This window comes from Fukomys damarensis, unplaced genomic scaffold (assembly GCF_012274545.1).
Source record: "Fukomys damarensis isolate Sample0158 unplaced genomic scaffold, DMR_v1.0_HiC HiC_scaffold_9, whole genome shotgun sequence".
NCBI lineage: Eukaryota > Metazoa > Chordata > Mammalia > Rodentia > Bathyergidae > Fukomys > Fukomys damarensis.
This window is the reverse complement of record NW_022900921.1, coordinates 28846283-28867481: the sequence shown is the minus strand read 5'-3', so window position 1 is coordinate 28867481 and position 21199 is coordinate 28846283. Positions and strand designations below refer to the sequence as shown.

At 40.8% G+C, this 21199-nt stretch overlaps 1 protein-coding gene and 1 non-coding gene across 2 annotated transcripts in view; both read right to left on the bottom strand.

Annotated features, from left to right (window-relative positions):
* The window catches only part of Catsper3 (cation channel sperm associated 3), a 53313-nt gene that overhangs the window by 14086 nt on the left and 18028 nt on the right, over positions 1-21199 (bottom strand). The window contains exons 3-8 of the mRNA XM_010614082.3: positions 8074-8313; positions 4126-4308; positions 3402-3542; positions 2890-2991; positions 1613-1773; positions 432-644 (exon numbers count right to left, since the gene is read on the bottom strand). Coding sequence (XP_010612384.1) covers positions 539-644; positions 1613-1773; positions 2890-2991; positions 3402-3542; positions 4126-4308; positions 8074-8313 — 933 coding nt within the window. The 3' untranslated portion in view covers positions 432-538. The remainder of the gene's footprint in view (positions 1-431; positions 645-1612; positions 1774-2889; positions 2992-3401; positions 3543-4125; positions 4309-8073; positions 8314-21199) is intronic.
* LOC117285426 lies at positions 14561-14667 on the bottom strand. Its single transcript, XR_004516459.1, has one exon. It is a non-coding gene; the product is annotated as a U6 spliceosomal RNA (small nuclear RNA).

The following is a 21199-nucleotide window of genomic DNA, read 5'->3' as shown; positions in this document are numbered from 1 at the left end:
AATTGTCCGGACATTGTCAGTGGCCCAGGCTGAAATCTAGGCTCATATGACAGTCACAGCTGGGGGTGAGCCTGGGGGAAATCAGAGTAGTCTCCCAAGGGGGTCTCCACAGCAGTGGACACAGAGAGCTACAGCCCTGCCAGGCATGGGCCTGCGCACAGATCAGCCCTCAGAGGCTCCCATACCAGCAAGCTCTTTGACTGGGCTCTTTCTCTGCCTGTGGTCCTCAGGCAGATCCCCGTGGATCCAGTGGGCCCTTGCTGCTGGGTCCAGGAAGGCTAGAGCCACTGTGGCTCCTGGTTGTGGGTCCTGGCCAGGGCTAGTCTTAACCCTTCTTTCCCCAACTCCCTAGATCTGCTGTGTCATGGGGTTCTGGGAAATTGGACTTCATGGGTATCGATCGAGACCAACCCCCAAAGGTGAGGAAGTACCAAGATCACAGCAACTCTAGAGAGGCCAGCTCCAAAATCCTGTGTTTAATAGGAACTGTTACAGTCTGCAAGGACCCAAGTCCTTGGGTGCTCCCACTCTCAGTCATCTACTTCTCATCAATCTTTTCTAAAGATTCAGACTTCTTCTCCTCGGGTAAATCTTTGAGCATGAGGCCCAACACGTGCGTGGTCTTATAGTATAGCTTCTGAAGCCTGGAAAGCAGAAAAGAAAGGCAGGGTATCTGAGAACGGGGTGGGCTTCATGCCACCCTAGCTGAACCCTTCACACACCCACATTCATCACCTGGCAGGTGTGCAGTCAGAGACAAACAAGGAGTTCAGAACCAGGCCAGGTCTTCCAATCTGCCTGGGACCTCCGGGAGTAAGTTATTTCACTTCATTCGACAGGTTGGGGAGGACCCACTGGGCTATAAGAACAGGAACTATGTGGGAGTCCCCAGACAGTGCCTTGCCCACTCTCGAGCCAAAAAGAGGCATTCCTTGGCCCCTTATTTTTTTAGTATCACCAGTCTCTGAAGCCCCTTAGGGGCTTTCATTGAGAAGCCAGTTAACTATGTGTGTCCTTGCTCAGGAGCCCACTGGCTCCCTAGTTCCCAGAGCCCCTCTGCTGGGTTTTTATAACCTTCTAACTTAATAATGGCCATTTATAACCCCAGCTAGCTTACTCTGAGCACAAACCCTGGGCCAGGCCAGCTCAGTGCTTCACATATATTGTGGTCATCTAATCAGCTTATCAAATCCTTGTGTGACAGGTGGGAAAGGGGTAGAGATTTGCCTAAGGTCACACAGGAAGGTTGTGGCAGAATCAGGCCAGTCTCAGCTTTTGACTTGCCACCCAGTACAGTTTCTCTGACCCCTGGAGAATGAGGGACTTAGCAGGTTGAATGAGCTAGTATCTGACAAAATCAAGCAGGGAGAGGGAAGGATGGGGGAACAGATCCCCCCAAGCCACAGGTCTGTTCATACAGATTTCTTCTGTCCATACAGCAGCACAGCCTGTATGCATACATGGAACCCTTCACACACCCCCTCCAGAAGGGCCTTGTTCCATGCGCCTGTGCCACATATCAGTCAACAACCCCTCGCCCTACTGCAGCCCCCAACATAGCCCAACTTCAAGGAAGCCCTGGGGACCAGGAAATGTTGGGACAGGGACTTACTGTTTGACAGTGGCGTCCTGTTTGTCCAAAATGGACAAGTATATATCGATGAAGAGCAGGCTAGTGCCAAAGTCACTCGAGACCATGGGGTCAGTATCCCTCAGGCTCTTCTTTAAGTTCTCCATCAACTCACCGAGATTTTTGTCAACAGTTTCAGTTTTCTAGATGGAGCAAAAAGAGAGAACAATGACAGAAAGATAACAACAACCAAGCTGCACAGAGATCTGGGGACCCTCTACCATGGCCTCAGCAGATGCCTATCACCAGCCACAAGATGAGTCTTTTTTTTTGTACCGGAGATCAAACTCAGGACCTTGTGCTTGCAAGGCAAGCAGCGGAACTACTGAGCTAAATCCCCGGCCCCTCAGGATGAGTCTTAAGCTTAATCACAGCATCATCCTGACACCTCTGAGCCTCATCTTGTGGATGAGGTAGCCTCATAAGCCCCATCACTGATGGAGGTCAGAGGCACACAAAGGAACCAGTGAGAGTTTTAATGTGGCCCAATGTAGCCTCCTCCAGCCCTGGACACCCATCGGGCAAAATCTACATAGGAAGATGTCTTCAGAGAAGCGACCAAAAAGGAACATAACAATAGATCAAGAGCCCCAAAAGGCAACCAAAGCTGAACCAAGAGCACTTAGGTGGAAAAGCAAAGTAGGACCCCAGCTTGCGCAATTGTATCATGCTTGGAAGAAGTTATGCCTCACTCTTGCTCTGCCTTTTGTTGTTGTTCATTTGTTTTTGTTTTGAGACGGGGCCTCATTATGTAGTTCGGGTGTCCTTGAATTCACTATGTAGCCCAGCCGGCCTCAAACTTGCAGCAGTCCTCTCGCCTCACTCCCGAGTGCTGGGATTACAAGTGAACACCACCACACCTGGCTCTTGCTGAGAAAATCAGGGTTGAAGGCCACTTGCAAGAGCCACTTTGTCTCCATCCACCCATTGACCTGGGGCTATGCTGGCTGGCACTGCTCACCCTCAATAAAAAGCTCTAGCATAGACTGCCTGGCCCAAAGGCCCCTATAGTAGAGCTCTGCCACAAAGGAGGGGATATTGTAATCACAGCACTCACCGCTTCCTACAGTTCAGAGAAACAAAACTATGGAAAGAAGAGGTTGGCTTTGGAAGACACAGGGAGAAAAATATCTCACTTATCTAAGGCCACAGATGCCTGAAGCCACCTGCTTGCTCTCCCTGGGCCTCAAGGCCCCTTCTCTGGCCATTCCTTCAGCCCTGACTTTCTCTGTTCATTAACTTCCTGTAGGGCTACCTACCTGTATCTGCATCCGCCTGTTGACCTCCTCCTGTTGTCGCTTCAGGATCATCTGCTTCTTCTCCTCCATACGCTTCTCTAGCATCAGGTCTTGCTCAAATTTCTTGAGGGAGACCCAGTCAAAGGTGGAGGTCAGGGGCAGGCCCTCAATGCATACTCACCCCCACCCCATGTCTTCTCTCCCGCTTCACCTTGCCCTGCTGCATGGGTCCCCAGCAGGGGGGTACACACCACACAGGATGGGTACACACCGTCCCAGGATGTCCCTAACTCAAGCTTCTACAGTAACTTAGAAATCTCCATAATGGAGTCTCATCAGCCACCATCACAAGGCAAGACAGACAATTGCATGTACTCAGGGAGAAGAATTGGGTCGGTACAGGAAAGGCCCATCTCTCCACCTCCACTCCTCTTCAGGAGGGAGAGACTTCTCTGGGTTCTCCCAGATACCTGGCCCTCACTACCACCTGCCACATCTGGTCTCATCCCCTCTCCTTGCAAGTGCAGCCTTACCTCAGTTGGCATGATTATCACACCCACGAACACACTGAGGAAGATGAAGGAGGCAAGCAAGATGAAAATGATGGTGAATGCTCGGCTCACAATAAAATTGTGCTTTTCCAACTGCACCTGCATATCTGTCCAGCCTTCGACCTGGTCAGGGAGAGTAGGGTACACTGAGGGCGAAGGCCTAACCGAATAGAATTCTATTTCACTTATGCTAGGGGACCCCCAGCCCCACTAGATTATCTCTGCCTCTACACCAGCCTTTCAACATCTCCCCTGCCTCATGCCAAGCCCACCTTTGAAAAGAGCCCATTTATTTATTTATTTTAGAGACAGGGTCTCACTATGTAGTCCCTTTTATAGAGTTCAACAGAGTCTAGACTTGAGTCCATAACATACTTATTCTGGGTGATTTGTGATACCCTGTTTCTAAAAAGGCTATGTGATGTGGATTTAATTTACAAGTTAAACTTCATCCACACTGACAAGTTTTATGATTCCATAGTACATATGAGAATGGTCTAAGGAATCATAAGATTAGAGATGAATCCCTCTTCAGGCCACTGGTCTCTGACTAGTGCTAGAACACCAGCCCCCAACTTCCCCCAGCCCGTTTAAGTACATGAACATTGGTAAGGCCCCCACGAGGCCCAACATGTCCATACATTCACACCACCCAGGCAGTCCCTCTGAAGATCCCTGCCTTCCCTGCTGTTCCCAAACACAGTACCGTGGCCAAGCTGAAGAGGGTGAAGAAAATCGTATCCAGGCTCCCCCAGTTACTCATGTCACCCCTCTCTACAACTCCAAACAGGTAGAAGCCCAAGATAGCGAAGATATACATCAGGATGAAGAACAAGATGAGCACAGAAGCCACGATGTAGACTATCTTTCCCACGGCGGTGATGAGTGTCTGCAAGGCAGGGATATTGCAGCTAGGCCAGGCTACCTGAGTGGACTGAATGACAGAAATCCAATCTGCCCAGTTCACAGCTGTCCTTAGCATCTGGCACCATGCCTGGAACACGGTACATAAGAGTCAGTTGAATAAATCAATGAAGTGAATCAGAACTACCCAGGCTGAGGGTTGCATCAACCTAACAGTGGTTTACTTCTGTTGGGCATCCACCCTCAGCTACTGTGGACTGATGGACCACACCATCTCAGGGCTGGGTGTCATCCCTCTTATCATCATTAACCACCTGCTGGACCCCTCTCCATGGAGCTTGGCTCCGTGGTCGTTCCAGGATGTCCTGTTCCTGCTTCTCAGATGAGGTCCAGCCCTGAATGCTCCTTGTAGGAGGAGTAGGTGAGCCACCCTGAGACTGAGAATGGAGAGGGCAAGGGAACTATGGTTCTCCTTTTCTTCTGGGCCCCACTTTTGCAGGAAGGTCCCCATCTTGTGATCTCAGCCTCCCCCCATGAAGTGGACAATTGTCCCATCTCACCCTGTTACCCAATCCAGGGGAGCACAGTGCACAGCTCCTCATTCATTCTCATGCCCTGGAGTCTGGCATGCAGTGGAGGCTCCACACATGTTCTCCTACCCAGAACGCTTTCATAGGCATAACTTCAGGATAGGTAGGGATCATCAGTTTTCTAGGATGAGGGATCAGAGGCTCAGAGGAGCAAACTCTCTGGGCCAGGGGTTTTACCACAGAACAATGGCAGAGCTGGAACTGATTCCCAAGCCCTTTGCCCCATGTCACCATCTCCAACCACTTGTGACCCTGAGTCTGAGACTTTCCTAGCTTAGCACTAAGAAAGCAGGCACTTGGGTCTGGATACAAGACAGTAAAATCTGGACAGTTTTGGTACTCCAGGAAATAACACAACCCCAAAGTACCAGGCCGCCCTATGTGTGGACTGGTTTGACAGCTACCTGCAGGGGTGAATGTATGTCCATGCCTCCTCCATCCCCCTGGGGGAAGAGAATCAGTTAATCTGTTTTCAGATTAATTCCAAAAGCTGAGATGTTTTATATATACATATATATATATATTTTTTTTTTTTTTAAAGCCTCTCTCCTTGCTAGACAGAGACAGAACTTCTCTCCAAAGAACTAGTCAAACTAAATCAGTAAGCTGTCATGAGAAAACCTCCATTTGGATACAGACTTCATTTCAGGTCTTCACAGAAAGGAAGAGCATGGGCCAAGGTTAGAGCCTGAGGAACATACAGAAGGGATGGGGGGAGGCTGGGTCGGGTTTCCCTTAAAGCCTCTCTCCTTGCTAGACAGAGACAGAACTTCTCTCCAAAGAACTAGTCAAACTAAATCAGTAAGCTGTCATGAGAAAACCTCCATTTGGATACAGACTTCATTTCAGGTCTTCACAGAAAGGAAGAGCATGGGCCAAGGTTAGAGCCTGAGGAACATACAGAAGGGATGGGGGGAGGCTGGGTCGGGTTTCCCAAATCCAGGCAAGCCCATAGGCCCATGCTACCTGAGGTCATAGTTGAGCAGCCTTGAAAGTAGCAGTGGAGAGAGGTCACACTCTTCTATAGGGCCCTGACAGATGTTCATGGTTCTCCAAGCACATATAGGGAGGTTCCACTAGTTCAGAAAGTTCACAGTTCAGAAAGGTGCAGAAAACCAGTTCCAGAAGATGGCTGTCCAGATCCCAGGAGCTCCTTCTCTAGAAAAATACTAGTCTTTCAAGATCTACAGCCTGGCCCAAATAGATACCCAGTTTTGAATTCCCAAATACTTTGAAAAAGCAATCCCCAGCACATAGTTCATCCCTCTTGGGCTCTCCTCTCAGCCCTGGGACATTGAAACATGCCAAGGGGCCAGGGTCAGGTCTCTGAGGAAGCCCTCCTAAACAGCCCCTATGGAAGATGATGAGGCCCCAGAGGAGGAGGCAGGGAGGCAGGGGAGGCTGCTGTTCACAGCCCAGCATTGAAGGTTGTGACCAGAATGAACATAGATGAACAGAAGCAGTGTAGCCCCAGCTAATAGTATGTGCCCAGCTAACAAAGCTTGTCTATGTGCAAAGCAAAGTACTGTTTCCTTGTGGAGCAGGTTTATTGTTATTAGTGGAAGATAGGGTGTCATTTTCATGAATCAGGAGTCAAGAACCAAGAATGTGCCAGAATGCCAGTGTTGGGCCTGAAACTGCAGCTGCTAGGGCTTCTTTAGACTTCCATGAACACAAATCAATACAGAGGTGTCAGGCCCTCTATTTGGCAGCTCTAGGTCCCCTGGTCCAGAAAGCAAGGCCGGTGCATAGAGAGCACATAATCCAAGGTCACTTCTGTGTCCCTGGGGACCCAAGGACCCATGACATCCCAAAGGCTACAGAAAAGCCACAGCCAGGGCAGCTGGTGATCCCCAGGGGACCACTTTGGGATACAAGGTTCTTAACCAAAAGAGTGATGGAAGACTCTTCCCCAGGGTTGGGGATCTGCAGGTGGGAGTGGGGGAGCATGATGAATTGCAGTTTAGACACGTTTGAAGAACACAAGAGGTCCAGGAGACAGCTGAGTCTGAAGGTCATAGAGGGAGGTGTGAGTAGGTGAAGAGTCTTGGAAAGTGGAAAACATTGCCCAGAGCTGGACCCAGTGGCACACACCTGTTGTCCCAGCTACTTGGAAGTTGAGACAGGAGAATCATGAATTTAAGGTCAGCCTGGGCAACTTTGTGATATCTTGCGTCAAAACAAAAAATTTTATTTTCTCAGGAGGACTAGGGATGTAGCTTAATGGTAGAGCAGTTGTCTACATGAGTAAGGCCCTGGGTTCAATCCATATATCACCCAGAGAGAATAGGGAGAAAGAGAACAGTAACAAGAATACTGGAAATAGTCACTGAATTTGGCAACAAGAAGAATGTTGTTAAACTCAGAAAAGCTAGTTACTCTGGAGGGAGAGGAAGAAGTTAGGGCACTGTGAAAGGCAAGGAAATGGAAAATATTTGCCTCAGAGCAAGAGTAACTGTGGGTATGTGTCAGCTGGAGTTGGGGGTTCTCTCACATTTCCAGGGCTGGAACTAGGCGTGACAGCAACAGAACATGCAACACACCCTGACTGGACAATAGGCCCTGACCAGCCCCTTCTTAGATGGCATTGGTCAGGGAAAATGCACTGTGTCCAGGACACATACCTTTAGGCCTGGCTGAGAATGGGTCAGCTCTTGAGTCTTGTTCTGGAACCTTCTGAGACAAGGCAAGGCTGGTCACTTTATGACCTCAATAACCCAGGAAGACTTCTCAATGGGAGCAGTACTTACAGAACTACCGTAACAAAGTGAGGAAATTGTTCCCACAAAGAGGAGCAGCTGACTATTCGCTACTAGGAGAAGCAGTGAGTGGCCAAGGCTGCCAAAAAGCTGGAGACTTCCAAGAATATAGTGCAAGAGATCTGGACCATTAGACATCAGTTATTCTGCAGCAGGGAAAGAGAAAAGGTTCTGATGGCCTCTGCTGTCAGACACACCTTTCAAATCTCAGCCTTGACATTCAACTAAGTGACCTTGGGCCTCAATGTATTCATCTGTAAAATGGAGCTAATAATGTCTTTCTTACCATTGTTTTGAGATTGGCTGAGATAATACCAATATAGATCAACCTGTCACACAGTAGGACTCACTGACAGAAAGATAGCAGTCAAGTATTACTTCCTGGGAAGGTGGGCTTTATGGCCTTCCCTCCCAGCACCATGGCACCCCGAGGTCACTCACTCTGATGGCTTGGCTATAGGTGATAAGCTTGAGGATGCGCAGGGACTGTATGCCCTCAGCAACGTTGTGGTAGTGGAAGTGTTTACCCTTGACCTCACGGAGCACATAAGGGATGAAAATAACGACGATAATGAACACATCCAGCAGGTTATAGCCATGCTTCCAATAGCTGATAGGGTCCACATAGAGCTTCATGGAGAATTCAGAGGTGTAGATGGCCACAAAGATCACCTCTGAGATCTGCAGGAGTGGCAAGGTTTGGAGAAGTCAAACCGAAATGCAAAGTCTTGTAGTCCTGGCCCTCTGCCTGGGCCACCCAACCAGATGTAGGCAAGGGTTGCTCCTAAGCTACTGTTATGGTTGGAATCCAAAATGTCCCTCAGAAAATGTCCCTTCATTGTGTTGAAAGCTTGGGTGCCAGCTGATGGGCTCTGGGAAGTGACTGTACCACTAGAGCTCTAACTTCATTAAACAGACTAATCCATTGACGAGTTCCTTTGCTGAACAGGCTGTGAGGAGGTGGGACCTAGTTGTAGGAGTCAGGTCACAGGGCATGTACTGAAGCACATATCATTTTCCAGTCCCTTCCTCTCTGGGTAACTATCTGAGTAGATATGCTTTTCCATGTACCCCCAACCATGATGTTCTGCCTGTAGGCTGGTAGTGATGGCCCTCAGAGACCAGGAACCTGGAACCTCTGAAACTGTGTGTCAAAATAAATTTTCCTTCTTTCAACTGATTTTCCTAGGAATTTTGCCAAAAAGTGACAGAAAGCTGACTTATACAGTTACTGAGTGCTGAGAATCCGAGGCAGAGTCCCTAGTTCCCCAGGGATTCTCAGTGTACCTAACTCCTTTCCCCTTCCCTACCTCTGTCTCTAAATCTGGGGCAAGGCTTGAATCCAGGCTGACTGAAAGAATAGCCACATAGGCCCCAGTCAGTGTTCAACATGCTGGCAACTTAAGCACAAGGTTTCCTGAGTAAAGGTCCCAAGAGTTTCCTGGCTAGCCTGGACACAAACATTTAGGAATATACATGAAATATGGAAATATCCACTATATTTAATCTATTAACTTAATCATGCATACTTAAATAAGTTAACTAAAGTCATCTGTTTCTCAAAACCATTCTCATTTTTTTCACTTTTGCACCATTTGCATCAATCTTCTTCAGATTCTCATCCATCTATAACTTCAATGGCTCTGTTGTTACCAACAGCCACAGTCCTTTCCAAGGCAATAAATTTTTGATCATCTAATTTTTTTTGTTTCTAGTTTTTATTAGTACATTTTTGCATTACATAATGATTTCATTCTTGTAGGGAATTGGTACATGTACAAAATATATCTCAACTCTTTTACCATCTCCTTTCCCTCCCCTTCTCTCTTTCCATCTCTTGGTCCCCTTCCCTTTCGCAAAAAGATCTACCTTCTTTTTTGGTACCAGGGATCAAACTTAGGACCTTGCTCTTGCAAGGCAGGCAGGTGCACTAAATAGCCAACCTCCCATTATCTATCTTTTATTTTACTATTTATATATTAAATTTCTCATATAAAAGAAATCATGATATTTAAGCTTGTGTGTCTGATTTATTTCACTTAACATTATGGTCTCAAAGTACATCCATTTTCCTACACATGACTCAAGTTTATCCTTCTTTGTGACAGAGTCGTACTCCATTGTGTATAAACACCACATTTTCTTTATCCATTCATCTGTTGACAGACATACAAGCAGCTACCAACATGTAGCTATTATGAATTGTGATGGGATAAACATGGGTAGGTACGTATCAGTGTAACATGACGTCTTTAACTTTTTCAGGAAGATATGTAGAAAGGGACTAGCTGAGTAAAATTTCTAATTTCAGTTTTGTGAAGAATCTCCACATTTATTTCCATAGTGGTTTTATTAGTTTACTCACAGTGTAGAAGGGTTCCCTCCTGCCCCCCGCCAGCCTCTCCAGCATTTATTTGATTTCTTGGTGATGGACATTCTTTCTGTGATAAAATGGAATATCAGTGTTGCTTTAATTTGCATTTCTCTACTTGCTAACAGTGTCGAGCATTTCTTCATGTATTTATTGGCCATTTGTACTACTTCTGTGAAGTATCTATTCATTTCACTTGCCCATTTTGGATTCTTTTATTTTGGAGAGCCTAATATTTAAAATTCTTTATATATTCCAGATATAAGTCCTTTGAGGAATACCTATATCCTGTAGTTTGTTTTTTCACTCTGTTAGTTACTTCTTTTGCTGTGCAGGAGCTTTTAAATTTGATATGATCTCATTTGTTGATTCTTGGAACTATTTCCTGTGCAACTGGGGTTTTGTTGAGAAAGTCCGTGCCTATGTCTTCAAGAGTTATACTTATTTTGTCTTTCAGCTTAAGTGTTTCTAGTTTAACATTTAGTTATTTGATCTGCTTTGATTTTAGTGTAGTACATATTGAGAGATATGGGTCTAGATTCAATCTTCTGCACATGGATAGCCAGTTTTCCCAACACCATTTATTAAAGAGACAATCTTTCCTCCACAGTGTTTTTTGGTTGTTTGTTTGTTTTTGTTTGTTTGTTTTGCCTCTTTATCAAAGATCAAATCATTGAATGTATCTGCAGTTATTTCTGCATCATCTATTCTGTTTCACCAGTACCATGCTGTTTTTATCATTGTAACTTTTGTAATATAACTTCAAGTCCAGGATAGTGACACCTCCTGCTTTGTTTGTTTTACCCAGGAATGCTTTCACTATACAGGGTCTCATCTGGTTCCATATGAATTTAAGACTGTTTTCTCCAGTTTTGTGAAGAATGTTGTTTGTATATCAGTTTTTGAAGTGTGGCCATTTTGACTATATATAGCCTATCCAAGAATGAGGGCTATCTTTACATTTCCTAATGCCCTCTTCAGTTTCCTTTTACAGAGTACTATAGTTTTCATTATAGAGGTCTTTCACTTCCTTAGGTTAATTCCTATGTATCTAATTTTTCATGGTACTACTATTACTGAATTTGGTTATTAATTTTAGGAGTCTTTTTGTGGGCTTTTTAGGGATCTTCTATACAGAATATCATGTCATCTGCAGATAATAATAATTTGACTTCTCTCTCATACATTTCTTTGTTGTTTCTTTTTCTTGCCTAACTGCTTATGCTGTTTCATATAAACTTTTGAATAGGACTGGTAATAGTGGAAAGTCTTGACTTATGCTTGATTTTATTTTATTTTTTCTTTTATTGAGTTTATTGGTACATTTTAGGTATACAGTACAGTTACATTCATTATTGGGATCTTGTACCTCTACATGGTTCTCATTTTTTTGCCCTTGTCCCTGCCCTCCCTTCATCCCTTCCTCCTTATGCTTGATTTTAGAGGAAATTTTTTTAGTTTTTTCACATTTATGGTAATATTATATTGGTAGCAGTTTTGTCACAAATGGCTTTTTATTACATTGAGATAAGGTCTTTGGTACCTATTTTCTTCAGTTTTTTTTTTTTTATCATGAAAGGATGTGGATTTTGTCAAGGGCCTTTTCTACATTTACTGAGATAATCAAGTAATTTTTGTCCATGCTTCTGTCTATGTGATGCATTATATTTATTGATTTGTATATGTTCAACCATCCTTTTGTCCCTAGGAGGAAACCTACTTGGTTATGATGTATGATCATATGATTCATTGATGATTCATTGCATTTTGTTTACCAGTATCTTGTTGAGGAATTTTGTGTCTATATTCATTAAAGAGATTGATCGATAGTTGTTCTTTTTGGTTGGATGCTTGTCGAGTTGTGGAATCAGGGCAATGGTATCTTCCAGGCATGACTTTGGGAATACCCTTCCCTTTCAATTTCATTAAAAAGCTTGGTGAGTATTGGAGTTAGAACTCCCTGAAGTTTTTGTAGAATTAAGCAGTGAAACTGTCCAGACCTGAATTCTTAGTTGGTAGATTATTTATTACTTCTTCAATTTCATGGCTTGTTATTGGATTAGTCAAGAGTTTTAAATCTTCTTGGTTCAATTTTGGCAATTCATATGTATCTAGGAATCTATTTCTTCTGAAGTCTCCAATTTATTGGTACAAGGTTTTAGAAGTAGTTGTTAATAATGTTTTATATTTTGGCAGTGTTGTGATTTCACCTTTTTCATTTCTAACTGCATTGAGACTGACCTGGAACTCACTATGTAGCCCAGGATGGTCTTGAACTCACAGTGATCCTCCTGCCTCAGACTCCCAAGTGCTTGGATTACAGGCATGCACCACCACGCCAAATTCTTATGATTTATTAATTCTATTTTTTTTTTAGTCTCACTTTCATTGATTTCTACTCTGATGTTTTTAATTTATTTTCTTCTATTAGTTTTGGTGACCTGGAACTCACTATGTAGCCCAGGATGGTCTTGAACTCACAGTGATCCTCCTGCCTCAGACTCCCAAGTGCTTGGATTACAGGCATGCACCACCACGCCAAATTCTTATGATTTATTAATTCTATTTTTTTTTTAGTCTCACTTTCATTGATTTCTACTCTGATGTTTTTAATTTATTTTCTTCTATTAGTTTTGGGTTTGGATTGTTCTTGTGTTTCTAGGACCTTGAGATGCATCATTAAGTTATTTATTTTGGATTGCTCTATTTTTGTGATGTGGACATTCACAGTTATAAATTTCCTTCTTAGAACTGTTTTTATTATGTCCCATAAGTTTTGGTATGTTGTACTGACTTTAAAATATAGTTCCAGAAACTCTTATTATTTCCTTTGATTTCTTTTATAACCCATTGTTTAATTAAGAGTATATTGTTCAGTTTCCAAGAATTTGCAAACATTCTGTGTTTTCTTTTGTCACTGATTTCTAATCTCACTGTTCTATGGTCTGATAATAAGAATAGTAAATTTTCACTTATTTTATATTTACTTAAGGTTGATTAATTGGCTAGTATGTGGTTTATTTTGGAGAAAGTTCTATATGCAGCTGAAAAGAATGTATATTCTGTTGTTGGGTGGGACATTCTACAGATATCTATTAAGTCCATTTGTTACAAAGGTTTTGTTCAACTCTGATTTTTTTATTGTTTTGTCTAATCTGTCTATTTGTAACAGTAGGGTACTGAAGTCACACACTATAACAGTGTTTATGTTTATCTGATCTTTTATGTCCAGTAGTACTTGTTTGATGAAGTTGGGTGCATTGTTGTTTGGTGCATATATGTTAATAATTGCTATCTCTTCTTGTTGAATTGTCCCCTTAACCAGTGTGTAATGACTTTCTTTGCCTCTTTTGATCTGTTTTGGTTTGAAGTCCACTTTATGTAAATATAAGATAGCCACATCTCCTTTTTTTTTTTTTTAGGTTCTTGTTGCAAGGAATATTGTTTTCCATCCTTCGATTTTTAGTCTACAAGTTTATTTTTCAATTCAATATATTTCTTGTATACAGCACAGCATTGGATTTTGTTTCTTGATCCATTCTCTCATTACTCAGGGATTGAGATAATTCACATTGAGAGTTATTACTGGCAGGTATTGACTTATTCCTGGCATTGCTTTATTTTCCTGTTGCTGATTTCCTATCTTTCCCTTCTATTTAACTGTTTGGCCCACCTGACATATTCATTCTATTAGAGCTTTTGTCATGATTAGCTTCACTGTCTCTTTGTAGGGTAATCTTGAGAATGTTTTGGAGTGCTGGTTTTGGTGGTCATGGATTTCTTTAGGTGCTCTTTATCATGAAACTATCTTATTTCTCTATATATTTTTTTTGAGACAGAGTCTTGCTATGTAGGTCACGTTTACCTTGAATTTATTATGGATCTTAGTCTGGCCTCAAACTCTTGGTGATCCTCCTGCCCCAGCTTCCCAAATGCTGGGATTATAGGCATGCACCACCATACCCTGCTTCTCATCCGTTTTAAAAGATCATTTTGCAGGATAAGTCAGCCTGGGTTGGAAAATATTTTCTTTTAGGGCTTGAAGCACTGTACTGCAAGATCTTCTGGCCTTTAAAGTTTCTATTGGGAAGTCTGCTGTAATTCTCATGGATTTTCCTTTAGAAGTGATTCACTGCTTCTCTATAACCACTTTTAAAAAATCTGTTCTTGGGTTGAACTTCCAAGATTTTGATTATGATGTACAATAAAGAGGTTTTTCTGATCATGGCTATTTGGAACTTTATAAGCTACATTTATTTGTATGCTAAATTCTTTTATCTTTATTTTGAAAGTTAAGGGCCATTATTTCAGTAAACAGGCTTTTCTTCCATTTATGCTATCTTCTGATTTTTCATTAATCATAATTAATCTTGTCTTCTTTGCATCATCTAGTAGCTGTTAGATCCATTTTTCATGTTCTCTTATTGTCTATAAGGTATCTTTCATTAATTGGCCACCTTCAACAGCCCTCTCTTTTAGTTCTTGGACTGTTCTCATATTTGTCACTTCTGCTACCCATACTTTCAATAGAATTTTTAATCTCCTGAAGTTCTATTTCAAAATATGGAATGCTTTATGAATTTGTGTGCCATCCTTGTGCAAGGACCATGCAACTTTTCTCTGTATTGTTCCAATTTTAGTAGATATGCTGCTGAAGCAAGCACCTATATATATGTGTGTATATATATATATTTTTTTTTTAAACTGGGGATCATACTTGGGTCCTTGTGCTTGTGAGGCAGGCAGCAGAACCACTGAGCTAAGTCCCTGGCCCTGGCACCTATATTTTAATTATCCATTAGTCTATTGATGGACATTCTCCTTACTTCGACCTTTTGCTTTTGTGCAGAATGCTGCTATGAACATGGATGTACAAGTACCTATTTGAGTCCCTATTTTCCATTCATTTGGATATATATCCAAAAGTATATGCTGGATCATATGATAGTTCTATGTTTAATTTTATGAGGAACTTCCAGCTTATTTCCACAATAATTGAACAATTTTATGTTCCCATAAACAATGCACATGGGTTCTGATTTCACTACATTTTCACAAACATATTTTCTGGGTTTTAAAAACTTTTTATTTATCAATTGAAAGATATACAAATATTTTTTGAAATATAACAAATATAAGGTAAACATCAAAATACAGATTAAATAGAAAGTTATCCAAACAGACACACTAGTCTAGTACTGATTCAACAAAACATGCTGTAACTATATTTATTTGACACTATTCAACTTGTACTTCAAACTAAACAATGATTACAGTGGTTACATAATGATATAAAAGGCAGTTCTCTAACAAAAACTAGTATTTCTTAATACATATTACACTATACAAAGCACCTAACAACATAAGGCAAAAACATGAAACTGAAAGAAAAATCATAGATGCACAAATACTACTGAAAACTTCAAAACACCTCCCTCAGTAATTCACAGATAAGAAGGTAGAAAAATCTGTAATGGTACAGTCAAATCAGCAACATCATGCCTCAAGTGGAGCACTATACTGTATGCAAAATCTGCAGAGTAAATAGTTCTCTCAAAAATCATGAGAAATATTCACCCAATAGACCATATTCATAGGAACAATAAAGACGTTAATATATTCCAAAGAAATGGAAATCCTGCAAAGTAAGCTCTCGAGCCATATTGGAGTGAAACTAGAAACAAAGCACTTAGAATATAATAACTTTTTGCTCTCTTTTTTCCTATTATCTGTCTTTTATTTCATGCTTTATATATGAAGTTTTTTTCAGCTTTAATTGAGTTTATTGGTACATTTTAGGGCTACAGTACAGTTACATTCATTGTTGGGATCTTGTTAATATGAAGTTTTTAATATAAGAGAAATCGTATGATGTTTAAGCTGGTGTGTCTGATTTACTTCACTTAACATTATGGTCTCAAAGTACATCCATTCTCCTACAAATGCAAGTTTATCCTTCTTTATGACACAGTTGTACTCCATTGTGTATAAATACCATATTTTTTCTATTTGTTCATCAGTTGATGTACATATAGTCTGTTACTGAGATTTAGTTATTATGACTTGTGCTGCTATAAACATGATTATGCATACATCCCTGTGGTATGATGTTTTAAACTCTTTTTGGAAGACACCTAGAAGGGGAAGAGCTGGATCAAATGGAATTTCTATTTTCAGTTTTTGGAGAAATCTCCTTACAGATTTCCATACTGGTTATATCAGTTTACATTCCCACCAACAATGAAGGGTTCCTTTCTTTTTTTCCCCACAGCCTTGCCAGCATTTTTTATTGGTTGATTTCTTCATAATAGCCATTCTTTCTGGGGTAAGATGGAATTTTAATGTTGTTTTAAACTGCATTTCTTGAATGATCATCAATGTTGAACATTTTTTCATGTATTTACTGGCCAACTGTATTTCTTCATTTGAGTAATGTCTATTTATTTCAGATATTCAGTTTTTTATTGGATCTTTAAATTTGGGGGGTCCAATTTTTTGAGGTCTTTATATATTCTAGCTCTTAGTCTTTTGTCTGAAGAGTAGCTGGCAATTCTTTTTCCCATTCTGTAGGTTAGCTTTTCTCTCTGTTGTTTTAGAATAGTTATACTAATAAGTGTGACAATGTGTATCATTTGTGGTTTTGATTTGCATTTTCCCAATGACTGGTAACATTAAAAAAATCTCTTCATATGCTTATTGGCCATGTGTAGTATCTTCTTTACAGAAATGTCTACTCAAGCCTTTTGTCCCTTTTTAATTTGACTTGTTTCATTGTTGCTGCTGTTATTTTTAGGTTGTGGGGGGTCCTTTATATATTTCTGAATATTAATCCTTTATCAGATATATGATCTGTAAATATTTTCATTCATTCAGTGGCTTGGCTTTTTTTTTTTTTCACTTTCTCAGAAGTGTTTTTAGATGCAAATTTCATTAAGGTTTAAAATATTTGCAATTTATCTACTTTATCCTAGCAGTGTTTTTGGTGTCATATCTATGTATCTTTACCAAATTTAAGGTTAACCCCTGTGTTTTCTTATAAGATATTTAGTGCTTATATTTGTGTTGTAGATCCATTTTAAGTTCATTCATGTATATGGTATGAGTTAGGGATCGAACTTCACTATTTTGCATGTACCTATAAAGTTGTTCTGACACTAGTTGTTGGAGGGTATTCTTTCTCCATGAGTGGTTTGCCATCCTTGTCCAAAAGTCAATTAACCAGACTTGCAGGAAGATCGCAGAGTGGTGAACAGCAGAGAACACCCTCTTCAAGATTCGGTGTCCAGACACTGGAATATAGCAATGTAAGGAAGAAAAGGGGGAAAGTGGGTCCTGGGAATCCAGAAAGTATCTGAAGTGAGAAATGAAGCCAATGAGAAGAGTGAAGAGAGAGACCTCAACACAGAAGAAGGAGGTGGCAAGTTGCACTTTCTCCCTGACCCCTGACTCACTGGATGGGAGAAACAGCTAAAACCTGCAGATGTACAGTGACTACTGGTGACTCCAGAGGCCTCCATGGAGAAATGCACCAGTGGAATGGAGCAGAGGATGCAGCAGACTACACAGTCACTGGTGAGTTATTCAGGTTCAGACATGCCCTAGGAGATGATGACTGGATGGTAGCTATCTTGGAGAAACTCAGAGCAGCTGCAGGCTGCCTCCATCTAGCAGCTCCCAGTGTCAAGGTGAGGTGTAACTAAGTTCACATAGGCAGGAGGTCAATAAGCCAAGTTAAAGCTGGTAGGAGGCACATGGAGTATTGCAAGCTGAACAGATCAAGTTCCAGCCTCAAAGCCAGAAACAAGCCTGAACTTCAGTGGAACTAAAGGTGCAAGCTTGCTGGGATTATCCACTACCCAGCCATAAATCTGCAGCTGGGTTGCTGGGATTAATCAACATGGATCTGAGCTCTATCTGTCCGCTCTATCTACCAGTGACAGCAGAGACACCTTGAAGTGGACATTTTATTTTCTTCCTTTTATTTTGTATTTTTTGTTTGTTTTGTATACAATTTTTCAGACTGTTTTAGATTTTGTTATATAACCACAAATATACTACATACACTTAAAGGTGGCAAATTAATAGTTATCACAGTTTGTCATTTTCTAGGCTGTTTGATGCTATTGTTATTGTCAATTGTACTATGTTAGCCAAGGTGACATAATTGTTCTAATCAGTTGTTCTTTCTGCTATGCCAAGACTAAGATTGCCTAAAGTCATAAATGACACTATAGCCAGTGCCAGTAAACCAAGGACTGGACAAATAGGTAGCAATTTTTCATCCCCATAAATTGAAGAGGCAGGATCCTGTGACAGACACAAAACCCAAAATCCAGCTATACCTGGAAGAAGTAAGAAAAAGCAGAGGCAGCAATTCTATTTGTGGACCAAATGGATTTCAGGGCAAGACTGATCAGACAAAGAAAATCACTCCATCCTTGTAAAGGGAACAATCCAAGAGGAAGAGATAACAATCATAAATATATATGCACCAAATACCAGTCTACCCAACTATATAAAACAAGTATTAACAAACATGAAAAATCAAATAAGCAGAAATACAATTATTAAAGGAGACCTCTATAACCCACTGTCACAAATAGATAAACTAGACAAAAAAATCAACAAAGAAATTTCAGAACTGAACCACACTTTGGAGCAAATACATTTAGTAGATGTCTATACAGTGTTCCACCTCACAACATCAGAATACACATTCTTCTCAACAGCACACAGGACATTCTCCAAAATAGACCACATGCTAGCTCATAGAAAATACTTAAGTAAATGTAAAGGAACTGAAATTGTCTCATGCATATTACTGGACCATATTGCAATTAAATTAGAAATCAAGGGCAAAAGAAACCACAAAAACTTCAGAAACACATAGAAATTAAATAACACCCTCCTGGCCAACTGATGGGTCACAGGTGAAATTAAAGCAGAAATAGACAGTTTCTACAATTAAATGATACTACCAATACAACATATGAAATTTATGGAATGCAATGAAAGCTGCCCTATGAGGTATCCTATAGTGTCCTACAGTGGTGAATTCACATATCAGTAATTCAAATAAACTACCTAATGTTGAACCTCAAGTTTCTAGATAAAGAAGAATAAGGGCCAGGGAGTCACCTCAGTGCTTCCACTGCCTGCCTCATAAGCACAAAGACCCAAGTTCGATCCCCAGTACCCCCCCCAAAAAATAATAATAGTAATAATAATAATAAAAGAAGAGTAAGTCAAGCCCAAAGTACATACAAGGGAGGAAATTATAAATATTAATGCAGTAGAGACCAACAAAACAATACAAAGAATCAGTGAATCAAAAAGTTGGTTCTTCGAAAGATTAAATAAAATTGACAAATCCTTAGCCAACCTTATCCCAAAAAGGAAAGAAAAGACACAAATCTATGGAATTAGGAATGAAACAGGTAAAACCACAACAGATCCTACAGAAATCCAGAAGATCATCAAAACTTGGAGAACCTGTATTCTAATAAGAAAGAAGAGACAGAAGAAATGGACAGATTCCTGGATACATATGAATTACCAAAGCTAACTCAAGAAGATATAAATACTCTAAATAAACCAACATCAGTCAATGAAATTGAAGATGTAAATTTAAAACTACCAACAAAGAAAAGCATAGACCCTGGCAGATTCACTGCTGAATTCTACAAGAAATTTAGAGAAGACCTAATGCTACTACTTCTCAAACTCTTTAATGAGGGCCAGGGAATTAGCTCAGTGGTGCTGCCACCTGCCTTGCAAGCACAAGGACCCGAGTTCAATCCCCAGTACCCAAAACAAAACAAAACAAAAACTCTTTAATGAAATTGAAAGTGAAGAATTACTCTTAAATTCATTCCTGAAAGTGAGCGTTACCCTTATACCAAAACCAGAGAAGGATCCAACTAAAATAGAGAACTACAGGCCAATCTCCTTAAGAAATATAGATGAAAAATTTCTCAATAAGATACAGAGAACCCTAGACTTATGAGTTCAATCAGCTCTTGAGGACTGGTTGTAACTCAAGTTGATTGTAAATTAATACAGCTGAGATCTGGATGTTTAGATGTTTACCTGGGTACATGATATAGATTACAAGAGGCAGATAAATCTTCTATTAACCTAATTAACCCAAGTATTTCATATTTCAGGCTGGTTGTAACTTGAGGGTTCACTGTACTGGCAAAGAGAATGCAGCAAATCATTTGAAAAGTTATACACCATAAGCAAGTAGGATTCATTCCAGGGATGCAGGGATGGTTAACATATGCAAATCAATAAATGTTAATACACCATATTAACAGAACCAAGGACAAAATCACATAATCATCTTAAGAGACACACAATTTACAAAGTCCAACACCCATTCATGATAAAAACTCTACAGAAAATTGGAATAGATGGTCTTTATCTCAATCTGATAAAAGCTATATATGACAAACCAACAGCCAACATAATACTAAATTGGCAAAAACTGGAAGCTTTCACTCTAAAATCAGGAACTAGACAATGATGTCTACTATCACCATTCTTTTTTGTTTATGTCCAGCATATAGTTTAATATGTATTTTTAAAAATATCTCTCCTAATTCTCCCATCCACGTTGTGCGGCAGATGGAGGAATCCTCTGTATGTATGTATGTAAGTTTTGGTTGGTTGGGTTTTTGAGGTTTTGCTCTGTCGTTCAGGCTGTAGTTCAAACTGTGGTAACTATTAATTTGCTACCTTTAAGTGTATGTAGTATATTTGAGGTTATGTAATAAAATTTAAATCAGTCTGAAAAATTGTATACAAAACAAACAAAAAAAATACAAAATAAAAGGAAGAAAATAAAATATCCACTTCAAGGTGTCTCTGCCGTCACTGGTAGACAGAGTGGACAGATAGAGCTCAGATCCATGTTGATTAATCCCAGCAACCCAGCTGCAGATTTATGGCTGCGTAGTGGATAATCCCAGCAAGCCTGCACCTTTAGTTTGTGGATGCCGCTTGCAGGACATGTATCCCTGTGTCTGCTCTCCTGTGACTGAGGGTGGCTCCTGGCCCTTTCATTATCCATAACTAAATCTATCTTGGTCTCTTTCTGATGGATGCTCTTCTTGTGCTACATCTTTCTCTCCATTTCTCTTCCTATCACTTCATTTCTTTTTTGTTCTCTCGTCTGCTCTGCCTGTTTCAACT